General features: G+C 65.6%; 2 protein-coding genes across 3 annotated transcripts; one reads left to right on the top strand and one right to left on the bottom strand.

The window, feature by feature from the left end:
• The first annotated feature begins 1,019 nt into the window (after positions 1–1,019).
• Positions 1,020–19,097, top strand: PIEZO1 (piezo type mechanosensitive ion channel component 1 (Er blood group)). The gene is made up of 50 exons (XM_065745406.1): positions 1,020–1,170; positions 4,640–4,729; positions 5,316–5,438; positions 5,572–5,614; positions 5,694–5,844; positions 6,495–6,633; positions 6,753–6,966; positions 7,102–7,267; positions 7,385–7,477; positions 7,559–7,637; positions 7,722–7,813; positions 7,895–8,155; positions 8,228–8,339; positions 8,413–8,591; positions 8,668–8,816; positions 8,964–9,238; positions 9,523–9,680; positions 9,746–9,922; positions 9,996–10,121; positions 10,212–10,412; positions 10,491–10,695; positions 10,773–10,877; positions 11,097–11,250; positions 11,681–11,924; positions 12,003–12,099; positions 12,188–12,356; positions 12,435–12,524; positions 12,691–12,773; positions 13,029–13,100; positions 13,347–13,450; positions 13,520–13,604; positions 13,921–14,007; positions 14,106–14,278; positions 14,357–14,448; positions 14,544–14,726; positions 14,847–15,105; positions 15,191–15,379; positions 15,459–15,729; positions 15,805–15,931; positions 16,014–16,161; positions 16,251–16,465; positions 16,590–16,748; positions 16,834–16,981; positions 17,061–17,249; positions 17,323–17,415; positions 17,507–17,679; positions 17,760–17,882; positions 17,955–18,034; positions 18,110–18,308; positions 18,385–19,097. Exons 1-50 carry the CDS (start codon positions 1,107–1,109, stop codon positions 18,632–18,634), a joined length of 7,458 nt encoding a protein of 2,485 aa, XP_065601478.1. The 5' UTR covers positions 1,020–1,106; the 3' UTR covers positions 18,635–19,097.
• CTU2 (cytosolic thiouridylase subunit 2) lies at positions 19,030–22,461 on the bottom strand. Of its 2 annotated transcripts, XM_065745393.1 has the most exons (15): positions 22,388–22,461; positions 22,226–22,300; positions 21,556–21,634; positions 21,411–21,470; positions 21,285–21,345; positions 21,068–21,177; positions 20,708–20,988; positions 20,498–20,633; positions 20,249–20,380; positions 20,082–20,173; positions 19,915–20,006; positions 19,792–19,843; positions 19,642–19,708; positions 19,512–19,570; positions 19,030–19,424 (listed from the first exon to the last, which is right to left on the bottom strand). In XM_065745393.1, exons 1-15 carry the CDS (start codon positions 22,459–22,461, stop codon positions 19,355–19,357), a joined length of 1,440 nt encoding a protein of 479 aa, XP_065601465.1. In that variant the 3' UTR covers positions 19,030–19,354. The 2 variants fall into 2 exon arrangements, with proteins under 2 accessions (XP_065601465.1, XP_065601464.1); XM_065745392.1 differs by having other exon boundaries at positions 19,512–19,708.
• Between the last annotated feature and the right edge of the window lie 103 nt (positions 22,462–22,564).

Here is a 22,564-nt window from a genome sequence, read left to right as displayed (position 1 = left end):
GGGCTCTGAACGCGAGCGCAGTGCATCCCCGTGGGGGCGGCCGGAGCCGGGGGAGGTTCCGCTGTTTCCCCGCTGAACCGCAAAAGCGGTGCGGAGGTCCCCTCCCCACCTGCTAATGGCAGGTTGCCTGGAAAGCTCCCGGCCGAGCACTCAGCCCGCGCCCGCAACGCATTACGGGGCCGCGTTGCACTCCAACGCGACGCTGGAAGGCGGAGCGGGGCACTCAGGGCCGGAGCGGGGCTCTGCGGTGCCGTTCCCGGCTCCCATTTGCTCCCGCAGCCTCCGGGCTCGGGTTGGGAGAGGGATTGGTCGCTTCCCGGCCCTGCTCCGTCCGTGGGGCTTTTCCGGCGTCCATCTCTGCAGCGGTGCCCACGCAGCGCCTCGTGGCTCAGCACCCACGGGCGGATCCCGCAGGGTACGGCCCCGAGGATCGGTGCGAGCACCGGACGCGTCGTGGGGCTGCGGAGCGGGAGTGGGAGCGGGATGGGCGGCGGGGGGGGGGCAGCTGGGGTGCGGGGTACCAGCTGCTCGTGAAGTGCGTTTGGAGAACAAACGCGGAGAAGCCAAAGAATGCGGAGAATGTCACGGGATGATACTTCCCGGTCGGGGTTGGAGCGACGGCGGTTTCCAGCCGGGCTGCGGGACACCCCCAGCTCTGCGGGACACCCCCAGCTCTGCGGGAGCAGCGCACGGTGCTCCCACCCCGGGAGCGCTGCCCGACCCGACGTTCTCAGCCTCAATTAACTCCGCAGTCTTTTATCTCTTTCACGACGAGCGAACAGAGGGAGCGCACCGTCTCGTAGCTGCAACTTATTTATTTTATCCTCCCCCCTCCCGTTCCACTCCCGCGCCTCTGCGTCTCAGCGCAGCCGGTGGAAGAGCTGAGACCGGGCAACTCGCGGCACTGATGGCTGCGGCGCTCCGGGCGGAGCGAGGCGGGGCCGGGCCGAGGGGGCCGGGCGGTGCCGCGGATAAAGGCAGCGGAGGGGCGGGGGGAAGAGCGTTCCCTCGCAGCGCTCCGGGTCCGGCCCTGCGGGGCGGAACGGGAACGGAACGGGAACGGCCCGGCCCGGCTCGGCATGGCCCGTCCCGCGGCCGCCTGAAGTATGGAGCGGCGGGCTCTGTGTGCGGGGCTGTATTGGCTGCTGCTGCCGCTCGCCCTGCTCGCCGGTGGGTGCACGTGGTGCGCGTTATTTCCTCTCGTGGGGTGGGGGGACTCGGGGCGGCGCGGCTCATTGGGGGTGTCGGGCCCGCGGGCTCGCGGTGCGGGGCTGCCGTTCCCACGGGTGAATAGGAGCCGCGGCGACGGGGGTCGGCGGTGGGTGGGTTGGGGGGGGGCAGGAGGGGCATGCAACTTTTTCCCGTCAACCGGAGCGGCACTCGGGGGCTGCGGGCACCGCGCTGTCACACGCGGCCGCCCCGTCCCGCGTCCCCGGGGCCGTACGGACGGAGCCCCCCCCGTCCCCGCACCCCTCGGCCGTGCGCTGCGTTGGGGCGGCCGTTCCCCGCACCACCCACGGCGGGCAGCGCCTGGCCCCCAGCCTGGAAAATCCCCGTGTCCCCGCGAGCGGGACAAGAATCGGCCCTTTGAACGTGGGCACCGTCCGAAAGGAAAACCTCTCCGGCTCCGCGGGGCTCCGTCAACACGCGTCGTTCAACGGACTCCTTGTGCCCGGCGGTGCGTGGACACCGCGGACGGACCCCCCCCCCGCCCCTCTCCGTCCCCCCCCGGGGTGTGCCGACCCCCGGAGGAGCGGGGCCCGTCCCCTCGGTGCTGGCGGAGGAAGTCGGTGGTGGTTGAAAAGCTTCTTTCTGCTGTTCGCTGTGTGCGAGGAGTGACTCAGTGCATCGCGCAGGATGTGAGGAGGTTAATTATAACCCTGCCTGCAAACCGGGCCGGGAAGGTGGCCGGGCGACGCTTGCACAAGGCCGGGCTCATCCCGTGGGGTTACGCGTGTCCGTGGCGGTGCCGTGGATCCGTCGCGCCGTATCCGAGCTGCTCTCGGCCCCGGACCGCTCTGCGGGATGCGGTGCTGCTCCGACGCGGCCGTTTTCCCCCTTCCCAACCCCTCCCCCCCCCCCCCAACCCGGTGGTGTTTGGGTGAAGTCGAAATAGAGGTGCGGGTGACTCAGCGGGTGCTCCGGGGACAGCTGGGCCCCCCGTGCGGGGGGAAACTGAGGCACGGGGCGGGCGGGAGCCCCGCAGCCTTCCTTCCCCTGCAATTAAGCTTTTCCCCGACGTCCGCAGGATGTGTGCTGGTGGCTCCCAGCCAGCCCGGTGGGGGCGGTGGCCGGACCCTGCGGCACGGTGTGGGGCAGCCCCCCGCTGGCCGCGACCCCGTGGGGTGCTGCTCTGTAGGGCCGGATTCCCACCCGGCGTGGGGGTGGGCTGAGCCGCGTGCAGCCCCCACTCCCGCGACCACCCATCGCACCCAGCATCCCTCAAGCACTCGGGCAGCGCTTCCCTAGGGATGCGGCCCCCAAAACGAGGGGTGGTTCTGAGCTGGAGGGGGGTGAGGACGCGGCCCCCCTCCCCACCCAGCGGAGCCCCCCCGCCCTCGGGGTGTGGGGGTCCTTGGGGAGCGGTGCAGGCGCGGTGCCCGGCGTGGGCTGCAGCCATCTGCCTCCTGCGGTCAGGTGCTTTTTTTAAATGAGGGGAAATAAGAGGAGGAAAAAAAAAAAAAAAAGGGAGAGAGAGGGGAAAAAAAAAATCCAAAACCCAACACAAAACTGCCACCAGACGTCTCCAAGAGCAATAACTCCGCTTCCTCCCAAGGGCGGTCCTGGGGGATGGGCTGCGGGGGGTGATGCTCTCCCTCGGAGCCGCGGGGTGTGCCGCTGCCCTGGGGGGGGGGTGTCGGGACGCGGTGGACCCCCGTTGAGCTGCGGGGGTGCCCTGAGATCTGGGATCCCCCTGGGAACGCAGGTGTCGGTTGGGCAGTGCGGGCATCCCGGTGCGGAGCTTTGGGGCCCCGTCCCCTTGCGGCCCTTCTGCTTTGGGGCAGGGCTGCCCGTTTAACCTCTCTGCTCCCGCTTCCTCCCATGCGCAGCGATGATAAGGACTCGGGGCGGGACAACCGCGCAGTTTATCCCCAGCGGCCGCCGTCGGTGCTGCGGGGGACGTCGGGGCCGTCCCCGTCGTTGGGCTGCGGGCTGGCATCGAGCACCGCTTCCCCCGGCGATGCTTTCCCCATCCCACCCGGCTGTGGGTTTTCCCGGGCACGGGGCTGCGATCCTATAGCATCCCCCTGGGGAGTGGGACGGCCCCTGCCCCGCGCTGGCAGCACCAGGATGGATTTTCCACGCAAACAGGATATGGTGGGGCTGGTTCTTCTTCCCGGAAAGCAGAGAGATGGGGCTGGGAACGGGAATGCTCCCGTTTCACCGGGCTCTCACCGTCTTTGGGGGGGCTGCGGGGGTCTCTCCGCGTGCAGCCAGCACTACCGACGGGGTGCCGGTGGGGGGGGGGGGGGGGGAGGGTCGGGGGTCCCATCCCATCTGACCCCCATCTTCCGAGTCTGCACGAGCCGTGCACAGCGGCGCATCTTTGCCCGGCTCCCGGCGCTGCTCTTTGTCCTCTGGGACTCGGAGCCGGGCGGACCCAGCGGGGAAACAGCCGGCAACGAACGGGAGCAAATCCTCGTGGGCGATGGGTGCCACCCCACCCCACTCCCACGCGCCCACCCGCCCACCCGGCTCTGTGCAGCGGCGGGGAGCGGCCGTCCCGGTGCCGCGGGGCAGTTCGCCCTTGGCACGCTGTGCGCTCCCAGCGCTGCCGAACTGGTTTTCCTCCCCCCCCACACCCCCCCGTGCTGCTCTTTCCCCGCTGTCAGCACGGAGGGGAACTGGTTTGCTCCGTGGGTGCGGGACGGCGGTGGGACGCTCCTCCTCCCCGTCCCTCATTCTGCTGCAGATGAACCCCCAAAAGCGGTGTCCCCCAACCTTTGGGGGCACGAAGCAGCCGAGCTTGTGCTGCCGCGGGTTGTCCCTATAGCACGTGCGTGCCCAGCGCTGCCACCCACCCCCCACCCCAGTGATGCTCTGGGCACCGATCCCCCTTCTCCCCACCATTGGGGTGATCCCCCCCATCCCCCCCCAGGCTCTGGCTGCTCCCTGCCGGGCCCGGCTGCTCGGGGCTGGCGCGGGGAGAGGAATAGTTGTTCCATGAGATCATGGCTTTGCCGAAATGCAGCGTGCGGGGAGGTGACGCGGGATGGGGTCACCGCTGGGAGGCGGTGGGCGGTGGCTGGCCCCGACGGGCGTGGGGATGTGAGCGGCCCCCAGCCCCTCTCGGGGGGCACGGGGCAAGCGGGGACCCCACTGTAGCCCCGCATTGGGGTGCGTGGGGAGGCTCACGCAGGATGCTCCGTCCCGTTAAAGCCTCATAAACACAGGAAGGGCCGTGCCGGGATCGCAGCACGTCCCCTGGCACCCGGCCCGCCCCTGCACCCCGGCACTGCGGGGTCGGGTCCTTTCTGGTTTGGAAGGGAGTGGACCCTCTCTGGGGCTGCCATGGGGTCTGCACCGTTTTGGAGTGACCCAGACAGGATGTTCTCATCCCGATGCTGGGGTCTCTATGAGGTACGGATGCTCCGGTGCAGCCCCCGTGCCCCCAATCCTGCCCACCCTGTGCCCCCAGCCTGCCTGTTCCGCTTCAACGTCCTCTCCCTGGTGTACCTGCTCTTCCTCCTGCTGCTGCCGTGGTTCCCGGGGCCGGCTGACGTCTCAGGTGAGGGCATTGCATCCCGGGGACCATCAATGGGGTCTGGGACTATTTTTAGGGGGCGCACGCTGTCCCTGCTCCAGGTACCCGCTCCACCTTTGTGGTTTCCTCAGGGCCGGGCGGCTCCACGTGGCAGCCTCATTTGGTTAATTATAGCCTGGTGCAACTATTAATAGTCCTCGTGCTGCGAGGTGGCCAATTTCAGGCCTTGGCCCTATTAACCAGAAACCTCAATGCCGTTCCCGGTGCGTGGCCCCGTGCCCGGGCGGGTGCCCGGGATGTGCCCCCTGCAGGCAGGGAAGTGAGGGGCTGGGGGCACGGCTGCAGCTGGGGGCAGCTCTGGGATGGGATGAGGGGCAGTGGTGTGCTGCATCCCGCTGAACAGAGAGGGGAGTGTGGCTTTGGGGTCCCGCAGTGCCTCGTGCCTCAGTTTCCCCAGTGGTGTGGCAGAAGGGATGCCCCTGGGAGGGGCTGAGGGATGTGAGGGCAGGCAGCACTGGCTCGGCACCAGTGTACCCTTCCTGGGAGTTCAGAGTGGGGATGCTGGCACCCCTGGGGGCTGCTGGGGGCGATGGGTGCCCATCTCTTGCAGGTCACGCCGGCCGCCTCCTCAAAGCTCTGTTGGGGACCAGCCTCCTCTTCCTCCTCGCCCACTTCGTTTTCCAGATATGCCTGTACACGCTTCCCGCCCTGGACCAGCTGCTGGGGCCCAGCTGTGAGTACCCCCCTGCCAGGTGCCCCAGAGCCCCCCCAAGCTGGTGGCATTTGGGTGCGGGACCCCACCTGCTGCGTGCTATGGGGCTGCTGTGGGGCCGGTGCCACCCTAACACCTCTTTCCTTCCCCGCAGGCAGCAGCTGGGAGGTCCTCGCCCGGCACATCGGGGTCACCAGGTATGGCTCCCTTCACGTTGGATGCAGTCACTAGTAGTGGAGATTCTGCCCCCCAACCCCACTCTTTCCCCCTCCCCAGGCTGGATTTGGGTGACCTCCCCAACTCGGTGCGCCTGGTGGCCCCCGACGTCGGCATCCTGCTGGTCTCATCCCTCTGCCTGTGCCTGTGCCACCGCCTCGTCCCCAAGGGCAGCGCCCGCAGACCCCCGTCCCCGCAGCCCCATGAGCAGGTGAGGTGACACCTCCTTTAGGGCCCTGTCTGTCCCCGTGGGGACACCCCAGTGCCGGGGGGATCCGGGTCGGGGAGCGGAGTTCGGGCGGTCAGCGATGGATCGGGTCCCCCCTGTGCCTCCCCCTCCCCGGGGTGACTCAACCGTGGAGGAGCGCCCGTGTTTGCTCCCGCGTTTCCATAGGGATCCCACAAACAGCCCGGGCCCCACAGAGCTGCTCCGTGTGGGACGGCAGAGCACGGGCTGCCCACGGCTGGGGATGGAGCCAGCTGGGAGCCGTGCCGTGCCGTGCCGTGCCGTGCCAGCATCACCCGTGCAGCTCCGTGCTGTTGGCACCCCCGTGTTCCCAGCCCCATTTCGGGTGCACCCCGCAGCCCCACGTGGGGCAGTGCTGTAACCGGAGCACCGATGCCTTCGCAGAGAGCAGGGGAGGCAGCCTGGAAAAAAGCTCAGTGCTGGGAACCCGGCTGCTGCTGCCAAGAAAAACAGCCGCGTTTCAGAGGCGCTTTCCAAGCGGCTCTGAGATAAACACGGCCAGGTGCAGGGCTGGGCCCCGAGCGTGGGGAAACTGAGGCACGGCCGGCAGCGGGGACTTGGGGGAGCCCCTGGGGGGGGTTGGGGCTCAGCGCTGTGCTTCCTGCCCACTGCAGGGGGAAGAGCAGGACGTGGAGCAGCGTGGTGGCACGGCCGGCGGGGACACGCCGCTCAGCGCCAGGCTGCGGGTGACGGCGCACTGGGTGCTGTGGGCGGCCGGGAAGGGGCTGGCCATCCTGCTGCTGGCCTTGGCCGGTGGGTCCGGGGCTGGGGAGGGGAGAGGTGGGGGCACGAGATGAATTTTGGAGGGTTGGGGGATGTCTGGTTTTAGGGGGTGCGGGTGACTGACCGCCCCACGGGGCGCTGCTCTGCAGGGATCACCCTGCCCTCCGCCTCCTCCAGCGTCTACTACCTGCTGTTTGTGGGGCTGTGCTCCTGGTGGGCATGCCACCTCCCCTCCAGCCGTGCTGCCTTCGATGCCCTCTGTGCCCTCATCGGCCTCTACGCTGCTGCCCACCTCCTGTGCCTCTATGCCTACCAAGCGCCCTTCGTGCAGGGGGTCTTCCCTCCCCCCACCATCTGGGCACGGTGAGCGGTGCCGTGGGTGTCCCCCTCTGTGTGTACTCCCCCACATCCCCAGGGATGGTTTGCAGGCAGCGTGGCCCCTGCTTGGCCCCCATCCTGCTCCGTGCCATCCTTGTCGTCCCCCCCCCTTCCCCGCAGGGTGTTTGGCTTCAAGGACATCATCCTGTACAACAACTGCTCCCGGCCCAACGCCCTGCAGCTCAACACCGACCACCCCTGGCCTGTCTATGCCAACCCTGGCATCCTGCTGCTGCTCTACTACACCGTGGCCACGCTGCTGAAGCTGCGCCGCCTGGATGCCAGGGTGAGGGGGTGGGGGGCTGCATGCACCCCAATGGCCCAGGACGTGTGGTGGGGGAGGGGGTGCTGTGCTCAGGGATGGGACCCCCCCCGGGTTGCAGCTGGCTCCTTGTCCTCGCAGAGAGCAGCAGTGCCAGCGCAGCCCCCGGCACGGGATCTGCTGGAGCTGGAGAGCTGGCCCAAGGATGGTGACGGCGTGGCCGAGGACACCAAGGTGAGCTGGGGGGAGCGGCACCCCGGTGCTCTGGGGGTGACAGTGGGTGCTCAGCCCTCTCCGCCCCCTCCCCCTCCCCAGCCCATGCTGTCCTCCAGCACTGGGAAGCGCGGCAGGGAGAACTGCACCGTCCACGTCATGGGTGATGCCACGCCGCCGGGTAAGCCCAGCCCCAGCACTGCCTCCTCCCTGCCCTGCAGTGGGGTGGGCACTCACAGCTCCTGCTCCCCCCCCCCCCGGCCAGGCAGGGACCGTCCAGCAGAGCGGCTGCCCCTGCAGGCACTGTGGCACGTCGTCATGAACCAGAGCTACGTCTGCGCCCTCATTGCCATGATGGTAAGGGGGGCACCCTGAGAATTTTTCTCCGACTCCTGAGCCTGAAAACAGAGGAGAAAGCCGAGCTTTTCCATCCCGCAGGTGTGGAGCATCACCTACCACAGCTGGCTGACCTTCGTGCTGCTGCTCTGGTCCTGCCTCATCTGGATCGTGCGCAGCCGGCACCACTTCGCCATGCTCTGCTCGCCCTTCCTGCTGCTTTATGGCATCGCCCTCTGCAGCCTGCAGTACGTGTGGGGCATGGACCTGGCCCCCGAGCTGCCCACCCGCGTCGGCCTCATGAGCCTGGAGCAGCTGGGGCTGGTGCACCCCAAGTACCCCTGCCTGGACCTGGGGGCCAAGGTACCCCCCCGCTCTGCCCCCATCCCCGTCCCTGTGGTGCCCGCTGGCCCCACTCACCGCCTGTCCCCGCAGCTCCTGCTCACCCTCACCTTCTGGCTGCTGGTTCGGCAGTTCGTTAAGGAGAAACTGCTAACGAGGACGTGCCCGGCCACCCCGCTGCTGGAGGTGACCGTTTCGGATTCAGGTGAGGGTCCCCCAGTGATGGCTGTCCCCGTGCCACCCGTGGGTCGTGGTGCCAGCGGTGCTGTGCCTTGCAGAGCCCGGCCGGCAGCGGGACGTGCTGAAGGCACTGGGGGCTCTGGTGAGGGATTTCTACGCCAAGTACTGGATCTGTGTGTGTGCTGGCATGTTCATCGTGGTCAGCTTCGCCGGCCGCCTCGTGGTCTACAAGATCGTCTACATGTTCCTCTTCCTCCTCTGCCTCACCCTCTTCCAGGTACAGGGGACCGAGGCGTTGGCCCCAAACGCTGCGTGCCCCCGCTGGCACCGTGCTGATGTCCCCCTCCCTGTAGGTGTACTACAGCCTATGGCGCAAAGTGCTGAAGGGCTTCTGGTGGCTGGTGGTGGCCTACACCATGCTGGTGCTCATCGCTGTCTACACCTTCCAGTTCGAGGACTTCCCCATGTACTGGAGGAACATGACAGGTCTCACCAACGAGCAGTGAGTGTCCCCAGGGCACGGCCTGGAGATGCGTTGCGTGTGGGGAAACTGAGGCACGGAAGGTTTGCCCCACTGAGGGCACCCCCACGTGGCGGAGGGGTGGATGGAGGTAACCCCACGCTGACCACGTCGTCCCCTCCCTTCCAGGTTGGGTGACCTGGGGCTGGAGCAGTTCAGCGTCTCCGAGCTCTTCTCCAGCACTCTCATCCCGGGCTTCTTTCTGCTGGCCTGCATCCTTCAGCTGCATTACTTCCACCAACCCTTCATGCACATCACCGACCTGGAGCACGTCCCCGCCGCCGATCCACGGCCCTGCCACGTCCCCCGGCCCGAGGAGCTGCACGGGAGCAGGCTGCTGCGGGACGCTGTCGTTGCAGAGAGTGCCAGGACTGAGGGGGAGGGGTCCGACACCGCCTCGCAGGGTACTGCCAGCAGTGGGGTGTCCTTGGGGATGGGATGGGATGTCCTCCAAGCCAAGAAGGGGCTGGGAGAATACAGAGCTGAGTCTGGGTGTCCTCCGAACCGGGGAGGGCACAGGGATTTGGGGTGTCCTTGAGGCCAAGAAGGGAATGGGAGCTTACAGAGCTGCGTTGGGGCGTCCTGAGCCTGGGCGAGTACAGGGGTGGGTTAGGGCATTCCCCAAGCCTGGAAGGAGGGGGCAGGATTGGGGTACCCTCCAATCCCACGGTGGTCTGTGTCCCCACAGCACCCAGCAAGTGGGGGCTGGTGCTGGAGCGCCTCATCGTGCTGGGCTGGACCTTCTCGGACACGCTGACCCGCGGGCAGGTCTTCGTGAGGCGCCTGCTGGAGCTGCACATCCTCAAGCTGGTGGCCCTCTATACCGTCTGGGTGGCTCTGCAGGAGGTACAGCACCGGGGCTGGGGGTCCTGGCGAGTGTCCCCTGGGACTGACACCGTTGTCACCCCCAGGTATCGCTGATGAATTTCTTGCTGGTGCTGCTGTGGGCTTTCGCCGTGCCCTACTGCCGCTTCCGCCACATGGCCTCGTGCCTCTCCACCGTCTGGACCTGCATCATCATCGTCTGCAAGATGCTCTACCAGCTCAAGATCGTCGACCCCAGCGAGTACTCCAGCAACTGCACCCAGGTGCCGGGCCGGGGATGGGGGGCAGCGGTGGGGTCCGGTGGCTGCGGGGTGCTGACCCCACATCCTCCCACAGCCACAGCTCAACAGCACCAACCTGAGCCCGGAGGAGATGGGCAACTCCACGCTGTACCGCGGCCCCGTGGACCCCGCCAACTGGTTTGGCATCCGCAAGGGCTTCCCCAACCTGGGCTACATCCAGGTGGGTGGGGGGCACGGGTGGGAACACGGTGGGACGCTCCGTGCCCCCTGAGCCCAGTGGGGCTCAGCACCCCTTCTCCTCCCCCCCCAGAACCACCTCCTGGTGCTGCTGCTGCTGGTGCTGGAGGCGGTGGTGTACCGGCGCCAGGAGTATTACCGTAAGCAGCACCAGCTGGCAGTGCCCATCACTGAGACCATCTTCGAGGACGTGTCCCGCGAGCAGCTGGACCACGGCTTGCTCACCTGCACCAAGTACTTCCTCAACTACTTCTACTACAAGTTCGGCTTGGAGGTGGGCAGCGGGGGCTGCGGGGCACCGCGGGGCGCAGGGTACGTGCGGAGCTGAGCTCCTGAGCCACCCCAAATCCAGATCTGCTTCCTGATGACGGTGAACGTGATCGGGCAGAGGATGAACTTCATGGTGATCCTGCACGGCTGCTGGCTGGTCGTCATCCTGACACGGCGCCGGCGGGCGGCCATCGCACGCCTCTGGCCCAAGTACTGCCTCTTCCTCGTGGTCTTCCTCCTCTACCAGTACCTGCTGTGCGTCGGCATGCCGCCCGCCCTCTGCGTGGGTAAGGGGCGTGGGGAGGGGGCTGGGGGGTTTTGGGGGGGCTGGGATGCAGCGTGCCGCTGTCCCCCTCCTCCCCAGATTACCCGTGGCGCTGGAGCCGGTCCCTCCCCATGAACTCGGCGCTCATCAAGTGGCTCTACCTGCCTGACTTCTTCGTGGCCCCCAAATCCACCAACCTCATCAGTGAGTGCCCCCCGGGATGGGTCGGGGAGGGGTCATTCCTTGGGGCGGGGCTTGGGAGGTGCCCACCCCCGTTTGGGATGAGGACGAGAGAAAGATCCCCTCCCATTGAGGGGAGAAGGAGTGGCCACGAGCCCCCCCTGCACCCCCCCCGTTGGGGAAGGGGCTTTTGGTCGAAGGAGGAGGAGCCATGTGTTGTTGAGGAGCCGTGTGTGCCCGCAGATGACTTCGTGCTGCTGCTGTGTGCTGCGCAGCAGTGGAGGGTGTTTGTGGCCGAGCGCAGTGAGGAGTGGCTGCGGGCTGCGGGTGACAACGCGGACCGGCCGGACCTGGAACGGGAGCCCCACAACCCCACTCCCAACTTCATCCACTGCAGGTGAGACCCCACGGCTGGGATGTGGGAGAGGGCTGGCATTTCCAGGCAGCGGGACGTGCTGGGATGCGGTCCCCTGGGATGGGGATGGGGTTGCAGCAGTATAGGGCCCGGGAAGCCCTCCCCCGGGCTGGGACAGGACCTCCTCTCACTAAGGTGGTACCCCCACAGCTGGGATAGGAGCACCCTGAGGGTGCAGTGGGACCTTTCGGGGAGATGCAGTGGTGGTACAGGAACCCACTGGGCATTGGGATACCCATCAAATGGAACAAGCGCTTTGTACCCCAAGATGAGCACCAGGTCACTGAAGAGGGCTGAACCCCTCAGTTTGGCTGCGGGGGTGTAGCACTTTGCTGCACCCCAACCCCAGATGGAGCTGGGTGCAGGTCCTGGGAGCGGATGGGGACCCTGCTCTGAGCACCCCGTTGTGCAGGTCCTACTTGGACATGGCGAAGGTGGTGGTCTTCCGCTACCTCTTCTGGTTTGTCCTGGTGGTGGTCTTCATCACCGGGGCCACCCGCATCAGCCTCTTCGGCCTCGGTTACCTGCTCGCCTGCTTCTACCTCCTGCTCTTTGGCACTGCCATGCTGCGCAAACCGGCACGGGCACGCCTCGTGCTCTGGGACTGCCTCATCCTCTACAACATCACCGTCATCATCTCCAAAAACATGCTGTCGGTGAGGGCTCCGTCCCCAGGGCTGCTCCTCGGGTCACCCACGTGGGTGCAGAGGGACTGACCTGCTGTCTGCCCGCAGCTCCTCTCCTGCGTCTTCGTGCAGCAGATGCAGAGCAACTTCTGCTGGGTGATCCAGCTCTTCAGCCTGGTCTGCACCGTCAAGGGCTACTACGACCGTGAGCAGGGGCACAGGGTGGGCTGGGGCTGACGGGGGGGCATTTTGGGGTGCTGCTTCACCTGCCCTTCCAACCCTTTGTCCGCCAGCCAAGGAGATGGGCAAGGACCAGGACTGCTCGCTGCCAGTGGAGGAGGCTGGCATCATCTGGGACAGCATCTGTTTCTTCTTCCTCCTGCTCCAGCGCCGTGTCTTCCTCAGCTACTACTTCTTGCACGTCATGCTGGACCTCCAGGCTTCAGCCCTGCAGGCCTCCAGGTGGGGCAGGGGATATCTGTGGGGTCTCTGAGGGTGCTGGGTGTGGTTACCCACCTCCCACTGTCCCCATTGCTGCAGAGGAGTCGCGTTGTTCAGAGCCAGCCTCATGAAGAGCATGCGCTCCCACCGGCAGGCTGAGAAGAAGTCGCTGGCTCAACTCAAACGGCAGTGAGTGGCTTTTGAGGGGGGGAGGGAGGGATCCTTGGGGCACCCCTAGAGCTGTTGGGACACCCCAAGGCACGGGGAGTGCCATGGGGACGGGCGGTACCCAAGCATGGCCGTGGGGTACTGAGGGTTTGGGGAGCTCCGGAGCATCCTGTGCTGCATCCCGCAGGATGGAGCGGATCCGTGCCAAGCAGGAGAAGTACCACCAGGAACGGCTGCCCGGTGCTGAGGGGCAGGATGGGGCCAGGGCAGGTGAGAGCCGCTGGGGGGGGTCCCAGGGGGGGGGGGTCCCCACCCCCTCCAGCTCCCTTCTGTCACCGGCGTGGTGGCCTCAGCCCATCACCAGCCCCAGCATCCTCATCCCTTGCTGAGCGAGGACCGGTGCGGCCTGGCAATGAACGCACAGTGCTCAAACCCCCCCAACACCCCCCAGCCCCTCCCCACGCCATCCACTGGGGTGGGGGCCCCCGCTGTGGGCCACGCTCAGCCCCCACTGCCGTTCCACAGCGCCCGGCAGCCCGGCGGACCCTGCCCGGCAGAGGGAGCGGTGGTGGCGGCCATGGTTAGACCACGCCGCAGGTACTGCCCCGCGGGCGGCACGCGGTGCCACCGAGGGGAGCGACGGTGACGGTGCTTTTGGCGAGGTGACGCCCCGCATGCCTCCTGTCCCCGCTCTTGGCATTAACCGGGGCGTTCTCCTCTCGCGTGCACTAACGGGGCATGCAGTCTGGGGATGCCTGGCACTGAGGTCCCCCCGTGGGTGTCCGTGGGGACGGTTTGGGCATTGGCTGTGCTGTGTCGTGACGCCCTCTGTCACCCCGACAGTGCTGCATTCTGGGGAATACTTCCTCTTCGAGTCTGACAGTGAGGAAGAGGAGGAGGCGGCGGTGCCCGAGGAGCCGCGGCCGGGCAGGCAGAGCGCCTTCCAGGTGAGCGTGGTGGCAGTTTGGGGGGGCTGGCTGTGGGGCTGGGTGCTGACAGCCCCCTCCCCAATGCAGCTCGCCTACCAGGCCTGGATGACCAACACCAGGACGGCACTGCGGCAGCAGGAGCACGAGCAGCCGGACGACGAGCTCACTGCAGGTGGGACTGGCTCATCCCAAAATGGGGCTACCAGACCCCCACATGGGGATACTGTACCCTAAAGTGGGGCTGGGGGTGCCTGGCAGGGGGGAAGCAGTTCTGTCCCACTGTTTTCAGTTGGGGTCCTGTCTCAGTGGGGTTCCTGGTGTGTGCGTGTGTGCTCTCTGATGGTAAATATAGGGCTGGGCACAAGCTGTGTGTCCATCCTTGTGCTTTTAAGAGGGAGGGCGGTCGGGGTGGTGGGCAGAAAAGCCACAAAGGGGCTTCAGAAGCCATCCCATCATGGAGAGGGCATGTCTTGCTGCCGGCCTTGCAGGGGACAGCAGAGCGAGGGAGGAGGCATTAGAGGCACCTGAAGAGGCCGAAGGCCAGGAGGAAGAGGAGGAGGAGGAGGAAGGATCCGGTAGGTGGGCAGCAGGACCCTGCAGGCCATAGCAGGGGGTGCCCTGGGTGTGCTGAGGGGGTGCAGAGCCATGAGCCCCCTCTCTCCTTGCCCAGCAGAGCGGGGTAACGTGCTGCAGCGGGCGCTGAACACCCTGCGCTTCCTGTGGGTGCTGTGCCAGGCCATGGTGGATGGCCTCACCCAGTGGCTGGATGCCTGCACTCAGGAGCACACTGACATGTCCACCGTGCTGCAGCTCGAGAGATACGTCCTGACACAGCGCCTGGCCAAGGTGACACCTGGGGGGGGGGCGTAATGGTGGCACTGGGATGGCAACACCGCGGCGGTGCTGACCCTATGCCTGCTGTAGGGTGAGGATGTGCACCGTGGGGTGCTGGATGAGCTCTACCTGCTGCCACCCGAGGAGCCCCCCGAGGAGCCCCAAAACGGCGTCGCTTCCAGGCAGGTGCATAGATACCCCCCCCCCCCGGGGTGCCCACCTGCCCGCTGTGGGGGCTGCCCAGGAGGGTGCTCACCTGTCCCCGTGCTGTCCGCAGTGGGCACAACGGAGCTGAGTGTGAACAAAGGGCTGAGCCCCCCCTGGCTCAGTGCCCACTGCGGAGTGGCAGCCAGGAGCAGGTGGCGAGCTGGGGGTCACGGGAAGACGTGGCGGGGTCTCGGGAGCTCCTGGCCCTGCCACAGAACCGGAGCCGGACAGCCAGCGAGCTGCTGGGGAGCAGGTACGGCGTGGGGATGGAGGCACTGGGGATGATGGAGATGGGGTTGGAGGTGATGGGGATGATGGTGGGGATGGGGTCACAGTGGGATTGGGGTGCAGGCTCAGCCCCCACCCCCCACAGGCGGCTGTACTTCGCCGAGCTGGAGGAGTCGGAGAAGTTCTACCAGTCCCACAACCGCTTTCTGAAGCTGCTGCTCGCCGTCTACCACTGCGTGGCCGCCCACTCCGAGCTGCTCTGCTACTTCATCATCATCCTCAACAACATGGTGACCGCCTCCGTCATCTCCCTCTTCCTTCCCATCCTCGTCTTCCTCTGGGCCATGCTCTCCATCCCCCGGCCCAGCAAGCGCTTCTGGATGACCGCCATCGTCTTCACTGAGGTGGGCAGGATGCGGCCGCCCAGGGGACGGTGACACGACGACGACCAGCTCTGGCTGCCACCTACTGACGCCCGTATCCCTGCAGGTGATGGTGGTGGTGAAATACCTCTTCCAGTTCAGTTTCTTCCCCTGGAACGGCTATGCCATGCTGGTGCGTAACGAGGGCAAGCCCTTCTTCCCACCCCGCATCCTGGGGCTGGAGAAGACCGACCGCTACATCAAGTACGACCTCATCCAGCTCCTGGCACTCTTCTTCCACCGCTCGCTGCTGCTGGTGAGCCCTGGGGCTGCTTCGTGGGTGGGGGCTGGTGGTGGCAGCCCCACTGTGTCCCCCTGACCCTCGTCCTTCCCAGTGCTATGGGCTGTGGGACCACGAGGAGGATCCCTTCACCAAGAAGAAGCCAGAGGTGGAGCAGGCAGAGGATGAGGAGGAGGAGGAGCGGCAGGAGGAAGCAGGGTCCCCAGTGGTGCTGGCAGAGCCAGGAGCTCTGGGTGCAGCCATGGGGTCAGAGCTGGAGGGTGATGCCCGAGGGCAGGAGGAGGGGACCGGGGATGGAGCCACACAGCTCCGCTTCAGGAGGAAGAGGCAGCGGGGCAAGGAGCCAGCGGCAGCAGTGGAGGAAGGTGAGTGGCTGGAACTGGGCAGGATGTGGTCTTGCACGGAGCTGAGTGGTCACCCGTGGTGCTTGTCACCCACAGCGGATGGGGAGGAGGAGGAAGAGGGGGGGGAAGAGGAAGAGGAGGAAGAAGAGGAGGCAAAACAGAGCCACTCTCAGAAGAAGCTGAAGGCGTTTGGTCTCCGGGTCAAGCTCTTCTTCCTCACCATGTGAGTGCCCCACAGTTTGGGTTGGGGCCGGGACCAGCTTGCAGCCCACTGCTCACCTGTCCCCCATCTTTGTTCCCTCCAGGGCACAGAACATGTACCAGCCCGTGCGTGGGTTCTTCCACGACATCCTGCACAGCCAGTACCGAGCAGCCACCGATGTCTACGCCTTCATGTTCCTGGCTGACGTGGTTGACTTCATCATCATCATCTTTGGTTTCTGGGCCTTTGGGGTGAGCAGGAGGCTCTGCGGGGTGCCAGAGGGTGGGAGCCCAACGTGGGGTCAGGTGGGGCTGTGTCTTCAGCTTTTTGGTGTCCCCAGAAACACTCGGCTGCCGCCGACATCACCTCCTCGCTGTCGGATGACCAAGTGCCAGAGGCCTTCCTGGTCATGCTGCTCATCCAGTTCACCACCATGGTGATCGACCGTGCCCTCTACCTCCGTAAGACTGTACTGGGCAAGCTCATCTTCCAGGTCATCCTGGTCTTCAGCATCCATCTCTGGATGTTCTTCATCCTTCCAGCTGTCACCGAAAGGTACCGGTCCCCGTCGAGCAACCTCTAATGTCAGGATGTCCTGACGTGTAGTCCTTGAGTGGCCTTTGGGGTGGTCCCTTTGTGTGCCCCAGGGCAGGAGAGGAGTGACACGTCCCTCCCGCAGGTTGTTCAGCCTCAACACGGTGGCTCAGCTGTGGTACTTTGTCAAGTGCATCTACTTCTCACTGTCAGCTTACCAGATCCGCTGCGGCTATCCCACCCGCATCCTGGGCAACTTCCTCACCAAGAAATACAACCACCTCAACCTCTTCCTCTTCCAGGGGTACGGGGCAGCAAGTGGCACGGGGAAAGGTTGCCCCATTTAGGTGGGTGCAGCTGTACCAGCCCCACCTCCCCGTGCCCCCCAGGTTCCGCCTCGTGCCCTTCCTGGTGGAGCTGCGTGCTGTCATGGACTGGGTCTGGACCGACACCACGCTGTCTCTGTCCAACTGGATGTGCGTGGAAGACATCTACGCCAACATCTTCATCATCAAGTGCAGCCGTGAGACGGAGAAGGTACGGCCCCAGTGAGCCCGCCGCCATTGGGGTGTCCCCAGCTGGGTCCTGCCTGGCAGCCCGTGCCGTCTCTCTGCAGAAATACCCGCAGCCCAAAGGGCAGAAGAAGAAGAAGATCGTCAAATACGGCATGGGTGGCCTCATCATCCTCTTCCTGGTGGCCATCATCTGGTTCCCGCTGCTCTTCATGTCGCTGGTGCGCTCGGTGGTGGGCGTCGTCAACCATCCCATCGACGTCACCGTCACCCTCAAGCTGGGGGGGTACGAGGTGAGGACGGGGGGAGGGGCAGGCTCTGTGCTGGGCACCGGGATCCCGCTCTGACCGCAGCGTGTCCCCGCAGCCGCTGTTCACCATGAGCGCCCAGCAGCAGTCCATCCAGCCCTTCACCCCGCAGGACTACGAAGCGCTGACCAATGCGTTCGAGAGGCAGCCGGTAGCCCCCAAACCCCACCAGTCCCCTTTCCTCCACCCCCCAACGGGTGCCCCAGAGGGGTGCTGAGCCGCGCGCCCCGTTCCGTCCCCAGGTGGCCATGCAGTTCATCACGCTGTACGGCTACGAGGACATCGTCACGGCGCGCATCGAGGGCAGCTCGGGCTCGCTGTGGAGCATCAGCCCTCCCAGCCGCGAGCAGATGCGCCGAGAGCTGCAGAATGGTTCCTCTGACATCACCCTGCGCCTCACCTGGACCTTCCAGAGGTAACAGCGGGGTTACCGGGGGGGGGGGCAGCCCTCTCTGTGCCCCCTCCCCCTGCCCTGGCAAACCTCTGTGCCCACAGGGACCTGGGGAAGGGCGGCACGGTGGAGCACACCTTTGACAAGCACACCACCGACCTGCAGCCCGGAGCTCCCGAGCGCATGGAGCTGGCCCAGCTGCTGCAGGGCACCCGTGACGCCCCGGTGTGAGTGTCCCTAAGGGGGCTCTGGGAAAGGGGACGCCCCCGGGGGTGGTGCCTCACTCTGCTTTCTTGCAGGCAAGTGCCCAAACTCTTCCCCAAATACATCCGGGCGCCCAACGGTCCCGAAGCCAACCCGGTCAAGCAGCTGCTGCCAGGTGGGTCCTGTTGTCTGTCGTATACGTGGTGGGGGTCTCGGCCACTCTGCCTGACCCACCCTGTCCACCCCACAGATGGAGAGGACAGCTACCTGGATGTCGAGGTGCAGCTGAAACGGGAGCGCTCGGGCTCAGGGCAGGGTGGTGACAGCTTCCTGGAGTGGTGGGTGGTGCGGCTGAAGAATGCTCCGGCACGCGATGGCAACATCCTGCCCATGGTTATCTTCAACGACAAAGTCAGCCCCCCCAGCCTGGGCTTCCTGGCCGGCTACGGGTGCGTGGGGGGGCAGGGGAGGGAGCTGGGGGTGGGGGGGTGGGAGCGAAGGCGGCTTCATCCCGTCCCCTTGCAGGATCATGGGGCTGTACGTCTCCATCGTGCTGGTGATTGGGAAGTTCGTGCGGGGCTTCTTCAGCGAGATCTCGCACTCCATCATGTTTGAGGAGCTGCCCTGCGTGGACCGCATCCTGAAGCTGTGCCAGGACATCTTCCTGGTGCGGGAGACGGGAGAGCTGGAGCTGGAGGAGGAGCTCTACGCCAAGCTCATCTTCCTCTACCGCTCACCCGAGACCATGATCAAGTGGACGAGGGAGAAGGAGTAAGGGGGAAAGCCTCCGGCCCTCCCACGGGGACATCACCGCCAATGCCTTAAGCAGCCCCGCGGGGTCGCGTCCTGCTGGGGGGCACGGGACGGTGCTTTTAGAAGGAGGATCTCATCCTCCCGTTGCTTTGAAGCCATCCAACCGGCAGAGACCATGCTGTGCCTTCTCTGGGGGCTGGCCAGCTGTGTGGGGGGTGGCAGGACTTGATGCTGCATCCCCCCCGGCTTCTGGGGGTGGGCACGAGCCAGCCTCTCGCTGCACCCCCCAGCCCTGTTCCACAACCAGGTTGAACTCTAAAGCAATACCCCTATAGCCCCAACATGGGGGGCACGGTGCTGTGGCCCCCCCCTTCTGGGGTGGCTGGCATCCCCAGCCGGACTGTAAACACTTGTGACTTTTTTTTTTTTTTTTTAATTCAAATGGTTTATTTATACAGATATCTAATAAAACAAAGCTGAGGCCACCCCAGCTTCCCTCAGCAGTGGGGTGGGAGCAGGGATGTGATGCCTGTGGGTATCAGCAGCCCTGCATGGGCACTTGGAGTGGGGTGGGGGGGGTCTCCCCAAACCCCTGCTGGTACTGGATCATTTAAACCTGGTGTGAAAGCAGCTGTCTGCATGCCAGGTATCAGCATGGGTGGCCCCAGATTCCCTCACCCTTATAGGACCCTCCTGCCCCATGATGACACGGCTCTGTGCCCCACAGCCTGGCCCGGTGCCGTCAGCTCCCACCAGGCTCCTCCTCATCGTCCTCCAGCAGGAATTCCTGGATCTGCTGCTTCATCAGAGCCCTGTGAGGGACAGACCCACAGCAGGGGCCCTGCTGGCTGCACTGCCTCCACCCCTCAAGGAACGGACCTCCCCAGCTCGTCCCCTACCTGCAGCTCCTGTGCTGTGCTTCGCTGCGCACGTAGGGTGGCAGCGTGGCAGGGGGACCCTGCAAGAGAGGGGACAGTGGGGACACAGCCCTGGCCCCATTTCCTGGGGAGCCACCCCAAAAAGCCTCACCATTTCCTTGAAGGTGAGGCGGCAGCTATAGCACAGCAGTGGGATGAAGGCAGCTCTGCTCTCAGCCCTGCGAGGAGAGGGACGGAGCGGTGACAGTGTCCCCATTGGTGTCTCCACGTCCCCCGTGCTGGAGGACATCCTACTGCTCACCCATTCCCTGTTTCCTCCTTGACCAGCGTGGGCTCTAAGGCCAGCTCCTCCTCTGCAAGAGCCAGGGGACAGTCACACACTTGCCATACGCCGTCACCCCAGCGTGTCCCCAGTGCCACTCACCCCCAGCAATGTCCAGGGCACAGAGGCAGAGCAGGCAGCGCTGCAGCTCGCTGCTGGCTTCAGCAGGAGCCACGCTCAGCTTCTCACCTGTCCTGCAGATGTGAAGAGGGGATGAGCAGGGGCACCCCAATACCTGCCCCCAACCACCCCGCCCTGAGGTGCTGTACCGGTACACGGTGCTGATGGTGGAGGGAAAGTCCACCTGCAACCCCAGCAGGAAGCTCTCCATCAGGCGGTGGATGCTGGTCTTCTCCCGGCGCTGCAGGGAGAATGGAGAGGATGGGGGTCCCAGAACTCAGTCTGGCTGGAAGTGAGGGCACGAGGATGCTCCTACCTTGGCATGGAGGGGTGGTGTGATTACAGTGGGGACCCCGAAGAAGTGGTTGTAGAATGCAATCTCCTTGGCCATGTAGTCCCGCATGGGACGCACCACTGTCACATCGCCGTGTCGGTTGTCCACAAAGCCCTGCAGATGAGCAGGAGTCCGCTGAGGGACTGCCACCAAGCTGAGGGACAGCCCCAGGCACAGAGCAGCCCTCAGTGCCTGGGTCCAACCCCACTCCCGGGCAGAGCTGGCACTCACCGTGTCCACAGCGAGGAAGGCACCGCGTCCCAGCGCCAGGTTGGTGAGCAGCTTGATGGCCACACGGGTGCAGCTCTCACCTGTCATCACCTTGGTGTACCCCTGAGTGCGGGCAGTGTGCAGGAGGAGGTGGCTCCTGGGAACACAGTGACACCAGCTCAGAGCCATGGGGCCGTGCCACGCGCTCGCTGGGCAGGAGAAGCCCCTCACCGCAGCATCTGTAGCAGCTCCTCCTTTGCTGTCAGTGTCTCTGCCGCATCAAAGAGCCGCAGCAGCTCCTCAGTGCGGGCAGCTGCAGGGAGGCGGACATGGGAGTCCCCCGTGGGGCCACCCTGGGTGCTGAGCTCTGTGGGCGAGGTGCCACCATCCCCACTGGCCTCCTCCTGCCGCTGCTGCTGGATGAAGCCCTCTACAGCTGCCTTGTAAGAAGGACTCGGCTCGCTGCCCCCACCAGGGCCCCGTCGCAGGATGGAGCCAGGCAGCTCCAAGGCCTGCAGGCAGAGACAGGGAGCTGAGTGCAGGCAGACACATCTCCCCACATCATTCCCCCCAACCCCAACCTGTCCCCACCTGCTCCAGGGAGGCCAGGTAGTAGGGGAAGCCAGTTTCCTGCAGCAGGGACTCCATGCGGCTCAGGGTTTGCTCCCGCTGCACCCGGCTCTGCCCACACACTGCTCCCTCTGTGGGCACAGCGATGGCAATGGGACACACCCCGGGGTACCACAGCCCCACAGCAGGAATGGGAAGGAGGGATGGGGACGGGCAGCAGGGATTGGACATGCCTTACCATCAATGTAGACGAGGCCGGGCACGAAGCGCAGCCGCTTGGCCGTCTCACGGCTCAGCCCCTGGCACAGCAGTGGGGTAAGCAGGCTGAGCTGTGCCCCACGCCCCCTGCTCCCCCTACACTTACCTCCTGCACCTGCCGCAGCATGGCACTGGAGGCCATCCCACCCGACAGTGCCAGCAGCACCTGCAGGGACAGCGGGGACGATCAGCGGCCACAGAGCACCACCCCCAGCACCACATCCCCCCTCCACCCCACGTGTCCCCTGTACCTTCTCCCCTGGGAAGATGACACGGTTCTTGCCCAGCATGGCACGGAACTTGTGCACAAAGTACTCACGGAAACAGGCACTGCAGGGACACAGACAGCCCTAAGCACCCACCCACCGAGCGCTGCTGTGCCTGGCTCTCCATGTCTGTGAGACCCAGTGTCCCCAAGCCCCCCATTCTAAAGCTCTTATCAGTATGTGCTGATGTCCCCAGACCCAACATCTCTGAGCCTTACATCCCTGATGCCCCCAAGGCCTGCACCCCACAGCCCTGATGTCTCCTTGTCCTGATGACCCAGTGTTGCCAATCCCTGACACCCCCACGCCCTCCATCCCAGAACCCTCGTGCTTCCCAGCCCTACACTGCCAAACCACATCCCCAAGCTGCAATGTCTCCAGCCCCTGAATCCACACTCTCCATGCCTTGATGTCCCCCAAGATGTGATGTCCCTATTCCTGGATGTCACCAAACCCAATATCCCCAAGTGGTGATGTCACCAGGTGTCCCCAAGCCCCAGTGTCCCCCAAGTAGTGATGTTCCCAAGTAGTGATGTCCCTAAGCCCTAGTGTCCCCATAACCCACCGTCCCCAAGTGGTGACGTCCCCAAGCGCTGGCATCTCCCAACCCCACACGTCCCCACACCCCGATACCCCCGCATCCCGATCCCCTCACCGACAGAACGCATCCCCGATGCGGACGACGACGGCGGCGTTGCCCTCCCCGCACTTCACGCACGGCCTCGGTTGACTGCGGGGAACGGAACCGTCACCGATCCCCGCCCGAAGCGGAGCACGGCCCCGGCGGGACGCTGCGTTCGCGATGTCCCTTTCCCACCTGCACACGGGGGCAGCGCGTCCCCGCACCGCCGCTTCCCCGCACCCCCCGCAGCGCTCCGACGCATCGCACATGGCCGCTCCGCTCCCCCCCCCCCACCTCCCTCACCGGCGGCGCGCGGTGATGACGTCACGCAGCTCTCTACGTCACACCGCGCCACCCCCCCCCGCCCCGCCG

This window comes from Cyrtonyx montezumae, unplaced genomic scaffold, assembly GCF_038088225.1.
Source record: "Cyrtonyx montezumae isolate F1298 unplaced genomic scaffold, pur_monq_1.0 scaffold_35, whole genome shotgun sequence".
Taxonomy (NCBI): Eukaryota; Metazoa; Chordata; class Aves; order Galliformes; family Odontophoridae; genus Cyrtonyx; species Cyrtonyx montezumae.
This window is presented reverse-complemented; position numbering and strand designations above follow the sequence as displayed.